Source organism: Protobothrops mucrosquamatus, unplaced genomic scaffold (assembly GCF_001527695.2).
Source record: "Protobothrops mucrosquamatus isolate PMUCROS unplaced genomic scaffold, P.Mucros_1.0 scaffold2299, whole genome shotgun sequence".
NCBI lineage: Eukaryota > Metazoa > Chordata > Lepidosauria > Squamata > Viperidae > Protobothrops > Protobothrops mucrosquamatus.
Window position 1 is genome coordinate 83,963 of NW_015388385.1, and position 8,882 is coordinate 92,844.

The 8,882-nt window shown below is 46.2% G+C and overlaps 1 protein-coding gene across 1 annotated transcript in view; it reads right to left on the reverse strand.

Annotated features, from left to right (window-relative positions):
* Positions 1 to 490: 490 nt before the first annotated feature.
* The window catches only part of ANKRD24 (ankyrin repeat domain 24), a 60,855-nt gene continuing 52,463 nt past the window's right edge, over positions 491 to 8,882 (reverse strand). The window contains exons 18-20 of the mRNA XM_029285824.1: positions 7,828 to 7,995; positions 7,273 to 7,338; positions 491 to 568 (exon numbers count right to left, since the gene is read on the reverse strand). Coding sequence (XP_029141657.1) covers positions 491 to 568; positions 7,273 to 7,338; positions 7,828 to 7,995 — 312 coding nt within the window. The remainder of the gene's footprint in view (positions 569 to 7,272; positions 7,339 to 7,827; positions 7,996 to 8,882) is intronic.

The following is an 8,882-nucleotide window of genomic DNA, read 5'->3' on the forward strand; positions in this document are numbered from 1 at the left end:
CCTATTTCCCCACCCCCCACCCCCCGTTTTACCAAAACGACAACCCTGCAGGTAGTCTGTGATCCGAGAGACCGAACGGCCTGAGATCCTCCAGTGAGGAAGAATAAGGACCTAGAGGGTATTTTGTTGCCATTAGACACAGTGGAAATAAACATCTAACCACTATGGGTCATGCCCTTGTCTCGCTCTAGGTCTGTCATCTACTCATTTCCCCCCCCACCGCCCCGCAATGACCCTGTAGCCTTTAACATTGTAATGGCAGGCAGAAATTCAACCGGGAGTGCTTTGGCCATCGTGGACACACGCCGAGGCGAAGCGCAAGGATTTCCCGCCCGCTGTGAAGCAATTCAAAGGCGTTTGGGTGCCCGCCGGTCTTGCTCGCTTCCGGGCTCACGGTCGGTGTGGCCTTCGTAGTCCTCGTTCCCCCAAGGAAATTGCCCAGCCTGCCCACCCCACCCCGGGTTCGAGTCTGCGAACCCGCCGCCTTGTCTCATCTGCCTTGTTCCTGGAGCCTTTGCATCTTCAAAATCTGGAAGAGGATTTTTTGCACGTCTTCATCCATGTTGCCCTGAAAGGAGCAGAAAAGGGGGGGGGGAGAGGAAAGAGAGATCGTGAACATCTGGAGATGTTCCTCAGCAATTTAACCAAGCGTTTTTGGCTGGCAGGGCTTCTGCCTTTGTCCCTACGTGAGGACGGAGGGTCCACCAACAGATCTGTAATCTCACTGTTCAAGGAGACTGGTTGCGCTCGGGGGAATCCCTACGAGATCGGCGGTCACGATCTCTCCGATAAAGGAGAATATGTGTAGCCCAGGGTTGAAATGAGGTCCTGGGTGCTCTCTTGAGCTTGGTGCTTTTCTTGCAGGCGTTTCATTAGGCAAACTGGGTGACGTCGTTAGTGCTAGTCACCCTAGGACTGATGATGTTGCCTAGTGGGGTCATGAAATGTCTGCAAGAAAACCACCATGCTCAGGGAGCACCAGGGACCCCCCAGTACCACCACCTCCTCCTCTTCCCAAAACTCACTCCCTTCAAGCACTCATGATGTTACCTAGTGGGGTCATGAAATGTCTGCAAGAAAACCACCAAGTTCAGAGAGCACCAGGGACCCCACAGTCCTCGTCCTCTCCTCCTCCTCCACAAGCCCCACAAACTCCATTCCTTTCTAGCACTGATGATGTTACCTAGTTGGCTCATGAAATGTCTGCAAGAAAATTACCAAGTTCCGAGAGCACTAAGGACCCCACAGTCCTCCTCTTCCCCCTTCCCCTCCTCCTCCTCTCCAGAAACCGCACACTCTTCTAGCACTGATGATATTACCTAGTTGGGTAATGAAACATCTGCAAGAAAACAAGCCAGCTCAGAGAGCACCAAGATTCTCCTTCCTTCCTCCCTCCCTCCCTCCCTCCTCTTCTCTACAAACTCCACTCCCTTCTAGCACTGATAATGTTACCTAGTTGGGTAATGAAACGTCTGCAAGAAAACAAGCTAGCTCAGAGAGCACCAAAATTCTCTTTCCTTCCTCCCTCCCTCCCTCCCTCCCTCTCTCCCTCCCTCCTTTTCTCTACAAACTCCATTCCCTTCTAGCACTGATAATGTTACCTAGTTGGGTAATGAAACGTCTGCAGAGAGCACCAGGGACCCCTCATGGCCTCTCTCCTCCATAAGCTGCCTTGGTTGCCAGTCAGCTTCTGGTGTTCAATTCCTGCTGCAGGTTATGACCTATAAGGACCTACGTGGCGTGGGGCTGGATCATCTGAGATACCTCCTCTCCAGTTATCTCTACTCATCCCATCAGGTCTGGCAGAAGAGGTGTGTTACGGGTCCCGTCCTGTTCATCTGACAGGACCAAGGAAGACAGCCTTCTCGCCCACACGCCTGGGACATCGTCCCCTCGGAGGTTAGATTGGCCCTGATGCTTCTAGCTTCTCAGACAACACTGAAGACCTCGTTTTGCACCAGTCACGGGAACCTCACAGCGGGATGAAGCCAGTGAGATGGCTGCATTGTTCGTAAGTCACTGGTAAGCACTACCCGCATTTTCTGGTTAATTGATTTAACTTCTTCTTTTTTTCTAATATAATAGTAATAATAATAATAATAATAATAATAATAATAATAATAATAATAATAATAATAATAATAATAATAATAATAAAGTTGGAAGGGACTTTGGAGGTCATCTAGTCCAACCCCCTGCTCAGGCAGGAAACCCTGTACCACTTCGGACAAATGGCTGTCCAGTCTCTTCTTAGAAACTTCCAGTGTTGGCGCATTCACCGCTTCTGGAGGCAGGTTGTTCCACTGGTTAATTGTTCTCACTGTCAGGAAGTTTCTCCTTAGTTCCAGGTTGCTTCTCTCCTTGGTGAGTTTCCATCTGTTGCTTCTTGTCCTGCCTTCAGGCGCCTTGGAAAATAGCTTGACTCCCTCTTTGATTGATTTTCTAATTTTACATTTAAGCATTTAAAAAGCAACGTGGCGGCTGAGTTAGTCAATAATTCAATAACGTACAAAAATCTTTAAGTTCTTTTGAATAGTTTTTTTGTGATTGTGGCTTTGCGGGCTGGGGAATTCTGGCAGTTGAAGTCCAGATATCTTTAAAATTGCCAAGATTGAGAAACATGGTTCTAAAGGACTGCGAAAGCACTTTTTGTTGTTGTTGTTGTTCCTTTCCATACTTTAAGTCTGGCTGGAAAGATAAGAAAGTATTCCAGGAGAATAAAACTTGTTCAAAAAAGAAAAGAAAAAAAAAAAGAATGTATTCCAGGAGACTCCATAGGGAATTGAACCTGGAATGCGCTCTCTTGCTCAGAGGTTCTTATGCTGACCAGTTGGACATCGGCCTGCCTAGTTTTAGTCCTAAGGTGGCTCTATGAAAAAGTCAAAATAAATCGAAATACTGCCATACAAGCAGTCCTTGAACTTACAACCGTTCGTTTAGTGACCGTTCGGCACTGGAAAAAAGTGACTTATGACCAGTTTTCACACTTACGACCGTTGCAGCATCCCTGTGGCCACGTTATTTACCTTCGAGTGCTTGACAACTGACTCACACTTATGACGGTCATGTGATCTCCTTTTGCAACCTTTTGACGAGCAAAGTCCATGGGGAAGTCAGAGTCACTTAACAGCTGTGTTATATAATAATAATAATAATAATAATAATAATAATAATAATAATAATAATAATAATAATAATAATAATAATAATAATAATAATAATAATAAAGTTGGAAGGGACATTGGAGGTCATCAAGTCCAACCCCCTGCTCAGGCAGGAAACCCTATACCATTTCGGACAAATGGCTGTCCAATCTCTTCTTAAAGACTTCCAGTGTTGGAGCATTCACCGCTTCTGGAGGCAGGTTGTTCCACTGGTTAATTGTTCTAACTGTCAGGAAGTTTCTCCTTAGTTCTAGGTTGCTTCTCTCCTTGATGAGTTCCCATCTGTTGCTTCTTGTCCTGCCTTCAGGCCCTTTGGAGAATAGCTTGACTCCCTCTTTTTTATGGCAACCCCTGAGATATTGGAACCCTGCTATCATGTCCCCCCTCGTCCTTCTCTTCATTAAACTAGACATACCCAATTCCAGCAGCCGTTCCTTATATGTTTTAGCCTCCAGTCCCCTAATCATCTTTGTTGCTCAAGGTACCCCCTACTATTGAGCAAGGTACTTGTTTAACAACCGCAGTGATTCACTCCACAAAGGGGGCGAGTAAAGTCGTAAAATGGGGCAAAACTCACTTAGCAAATTTCTCAGCCACATAAATTTTGGGCTCAAATGTGGTCGTACGTGGAGGACCACCTGTGTGCTCTAGCACGAAGAGTAGCTAATTCCTGATGCAAAATTGTATTGTTGGAACAGGACCCTTTAGCTAAGTTGGATGTGTTACTTATGAGGGATGGGCAGCTGTTCCGCTCCCAAGGCCAAAAGCAGCTTTGGAACAAACATGGGTGTGCGTGCGTGCGTGCACGTATCCACGCAAACGCACACAGACCTCCAAGTAGATGTTCAGGCAGCCCCTGTGCACACCCTCAGATTCAGACATGCAATTTGCCATAGAAACAGAAGAAAGGGGAAGCCTAGGAGAAACGGGGTTTTAAGCAGCCATCTATGTACCATGGGAACCAAGGTCACAAAACCAGGTGTTTGACGGGGAAGTGGTCTGTTCTCATAACAAACCAAAGAAATACGACTGACCAACGTGAAGACTTGGTGGGTGGGGGTTAAGAAGAGCGATTGTTGACTAACCAGATTTCCGAGCAGGACACTTAGAGCTGATTTTGCTTCTTCAGTACTGAGGTGTGTATTCAATAAAGTTTATCTTTTATGGCACCTCAAAGCCGTAATAATAATAATAATAATTAGTAATAATAATAATAGTAATAATGATGATGATGATGATGATGATAATGATAATGATAATGATAATGATAATAATAATAATAATAATAATAATAATAATAATAATAATAATAATAATAATAATAATTAAAAAAAAAAAATTGGAAGGGACCTTGGAGGTCATTTAGTCCAACCCCCTGCTCAGGCAGGTAACCCTATACCATTTTGGACAAATGGCTGTCCAGTTTCTTGTTAAAAACTTCCAGTGTTGGAGCTTTCACTGCTTCTGGAGGCAGGTTGTTCCACTGGTTAATTGTTCTCACTGTCAGGAAGTTTCTCCTTAGTTCTAGGTTGCTTCTCTCCTTGATGAGTTTCCATCTGTTGCTTCTTGTCCTGCCTTCAGGTGCTCTGGAGAGTAACCTGACTCTCTGTTCTTTGTGGCAGCCCCTGAGATATTGGAAGACTGCTATCATGTCCCCCCTCGTCCTTCTCTTCATTAAACTAGACATCCCAAATTCCAGCAACCGTTCCTTATATATTTTAGCCTCCAGTCCCCTAATCATCTTTGTTGCTCTTCTCTGCACTCTTTCTAGAGTCTCAGCATCTTTTTTACATCGTGGTGACCAAAACTGGATGCAGTATTCCAAGTGTGGCCTTACCAAGGCCTTGTAAACTGGTATTAATACTTCACGTGATCTTGAGTCTATCCCTCTGTTAATGCAGCCTAGCACTGTGTTGGCGTTTTTGGCAACTGCAGCACACGGCTGGTTCATATTTAAGTGATTGTCCACTAGGACTCCGAGGTCCCTCTCACAGTTACTACTATTGAGCAAGGTACCCCCTATACTATACCTCTGCATTTGGTTTTTCTTGCCTAAATGTAGAACCTTACTTTTTTCACCATTGAATTTCATTTTGTTAGATAGCGCTCAGTGTTCAAGTCTGTCCAGGTCCTCCTGTATCCTAAGCCTGTCTTCTGGAGTGTTGGCTATTCCTGCCAGCTTGGTGTCATCTGCAAATTTGATGAGTTCCCCATCTATCCCCTCATCCAGATCTCAAAGCCGTTGTCATGCCTCCGTCTGAGCTTGAATCGGAAGAGGAAATGGAGCCGGAACAGGACCCTGTGAAGGCCCAGGAGGGGGTGTCTGTGGCTTCGGAGGTCTGTGGGGAGGAGCAGGCTGAGGCAGGCCAGGGCCCTTCAGGTTTGGAAGAGGGGAGACAGAGTTCGGGCGAGGAGCAAGGCCCACCCCCACCTGATCCTAGAGCTAGGACAGTGGAGAGGAGGAGGGAACAACGCAGGCAAGCTCACTTACTCGGGAGGAAAGCGTCCCGCCCCATCCCACAAGGCACACCTGGGGATTGAGATATAAGGAGCCCGCTGTGGGGTGGGGACTTTGTCGGGAACAAACATTGAATCTTGGGAAAGTTGTATATTGTTGCTCTTGTTCTGTGCCTTTGTTGGAAAACCTGGACACCTTGACGGACGGGACCCGGCTGACCACGTGGATTTCCTGAATTACGAACTCAGACTGCATTTTGACTTTTCTCTTTGCAAAGGGTGCTGGCAAGCTGAGATTCAAGCAGACTCATTAAGTTGATGTTTTGTTTGGTTTTGTTATCTTTATGGCCTTGAGGACATTCGTATATTAATCAGGCTGTATGGAAACGGCTGTCGGCTGGAAGGTGTGTGTGCGTATTTGGGTTGGAGGCTTGCCAGCAAATGTGGGAGCATTTGGAGGACATTTGCAACCATTAAAGAACTGTTTACACTGCCAGCTGTCTGCGTTGCCTTTGTGCTGTGCCCTGGGTCATCACAGCCGTAGAGTTTTTCCTCAGTGTTGAATTCACTTGTCGGACTGTTGACATTGGGTCCATGCCACTAGCTGTGTCTCCACACTCAAACAGCAGTTCAGTCCTCTAGTCCGGAGGTCCCCAACCCCCAGACCATACACCAGCACTGGGTTGCAGCATGCCAAAAACAGATCCGCGCAACCAAGCGGAGCAGCATGCAAAACTACGCTTCCTCCGGTCCACGGAAAAACCTCTCTCCACGGAACTGGTCCCTGGTGCCCAAAAGGTTGGGGACCTCTGCTCTTAGCCCCCTCCTCATCCCAACTCTGGGTCCCTGCAAACATATTCCAGATTCCTCTTTTCCCACCCCCGATGAAATATTACTAATTAGGTTCCCTAGCCTGGTAGTGAAACATTCGGAAACTGTTCTGTCCCAGCCTACGTACGTCCTTGTTACTTCACAAAGACAACCCCTCTTGTAACAGTAGACTGGAAAATAAACCCTTTTTATTTGAGTTACAGACCTGATAATTGTCCCAGAAAAACAAAAGCAACAGAACACTTTTCCAATGGAGACCTTGCCCAAAAGCAACACGGAGCACGAGTCAAACAGGAAATAACTCACAAGCAAAAATAAACAGACCATGATCTCTTGACTCTGAAATTCTTTGCAAACGGTTGCCTCCAGCAACTGGCCCTGCCCACACATTCCCTTTTTGTTACGCAGCCCCCAAGGCCTGGCTTCTCACTGCTTTCTCCTCTTCCCCTGGAGTCGCCCCATTGCCTCCCTCTGTCCTACTCGTGTGACCTGTCTACATTTACAAACGTCTCTGAGGTCTTCCAGCTGTGCTTCCTCTGAGTCTGACTCAGCTTCCCAACACAGCTGGCTCTCAGCGTGATCATGAGTGGAAGGACCAGCCTCTTCATTAGTTTGTAAGTCCTGCAGCTCATCAGAGCCTCCCTCCGACTCTGATGGCTCTCCTGGCCCCTCCTCCTCCTCCTCTGATTCCCCAGACTCAACTACTGGGATCACAGGCTGGCATGGAATCACGACAGAAACCAACCCAGAAGCTCGGAGAACGAACCTTCACCCTCATATTTCTAACTCACTGTCAGGAACGAAGACCTGGACGACTCACCTGGATAGCGTAGAGAAGGTGTCCTCTGTATAAAGAGATGATATTGCTATGGCGTCGCTCAGATTCCTAGTACGAAAGAGAATGAAAACAAAGAAGTAAATAATTAAAAATAAAATAAAATAACAGAAATGGCTCAGCTAAGGTTATTTCAAGTGGAGTTCACTGCGGTCACAAACATCTCCGCGGTGGCACAGTGATTAGAATGCAGGACTGCAGGCTACTTCTGCTGACTTCCGGCTGCCAGCAGTTCGAGTCTCACCAGGCTCATGGTTGACTCAGCCTTCCGTCCTTCCGAGGTCGGTAAAATGAGGACCCAAATTGTTGGGGACAATAAGCTGACTCTGCTTAGAGAGGGCTGTAAAGCACTGTGAAGCGGTATATAAGTGCTATTGCTATTCCAAATGTGGTGTTACCAATACATCACTCCTTGTTCATTTTCTGAGGAACACCCGATCCATCTCAGATGGAAGAAACCAGGCAGTTAGGCTTGAGGGACCCTCCTAATACAACCTTTAGAGTTTCTCCTTAATTCTCCTTCCTTTGTAAGATACTCACAACCAATTGTTGCTCCAGATCTTTAATTCTGCTCTGGAAGGTAGCTACGTCCAGATCACTGTCTGCCTTTGGTGAGAAGATCCCTTTAGGAGAAGCACCACTAGAAAACTCGGAAAGATCCTTCAGAGCTTCTTTCAGTTTGAAGACCTCTTTGGAGAGCTCTGTGATCTGACAAGAAGGAGGGGAAATAACGACACCAGGGCAACAATTATTTTTCATACCCAGTAAGCAACACATGAACGTCTGGATTCTTCTGCCAAGCCAGAAAAGAAGTAAGAAATAGTAAGTCAAAGAAATTAAGACCTGAAATAAGAAAAAGAATAGATTTCAGCTAATTTCAGTTTACACCAGGAGGGTCCAACCTTGGCAACTTTAAGATCTATGGACTTCAACGAATTTCAGTTTACACCAGGAGTAATTTCAGTTTACACCAGGGATGTCCGACTTTGGCAACTGTGGACTTCAACGCCCAGAATTCCCCAGCCAACCAACTTCTGGGAGTTGAAGTCCACAAGTCTTAAACTGGCCGAGGTCAGACACCCCCTGATTTATACCAACAGAATAACATTGTGGGAAGGGACCTTGGAGGTCTTCTAGTCCAACCCCCAGCTCAAACAGGAAACCGTCTACTATCTTGTTCTCCTAACGAGCTTTCCTTTCCACCACATCCCTCCACAATTTCATACGTGAAATTTGGTCTTCAGATTCTACTCTAAAATATCCCAAAATAAATATGGGAAGAAAAGAGTGAACGGGTTCAGAGGAAGGAGGCGACGAGAAAGTTGTGGTTGCCAAAGAGAAGCGTGACAGCTCAGTCGTAAGTATGTAAGCCATGACTCATATGACAACTTTAGAAGACCTGAAGGCCAAATTTCATTGTCATACTTCGCTCCATACCTATGACTGAGCTGTCATATTTCTCTTCCCCAACCACCATGTTCTCATCTTCTCCTTCCTCTCGACCCATTCATGCTTTTCTTCCCCTATTTCTTGGGAGCTTCAATCCTCATTTCTTGTCTCTGTAGGACCAAGCTAATAATAACAATAATAATAAT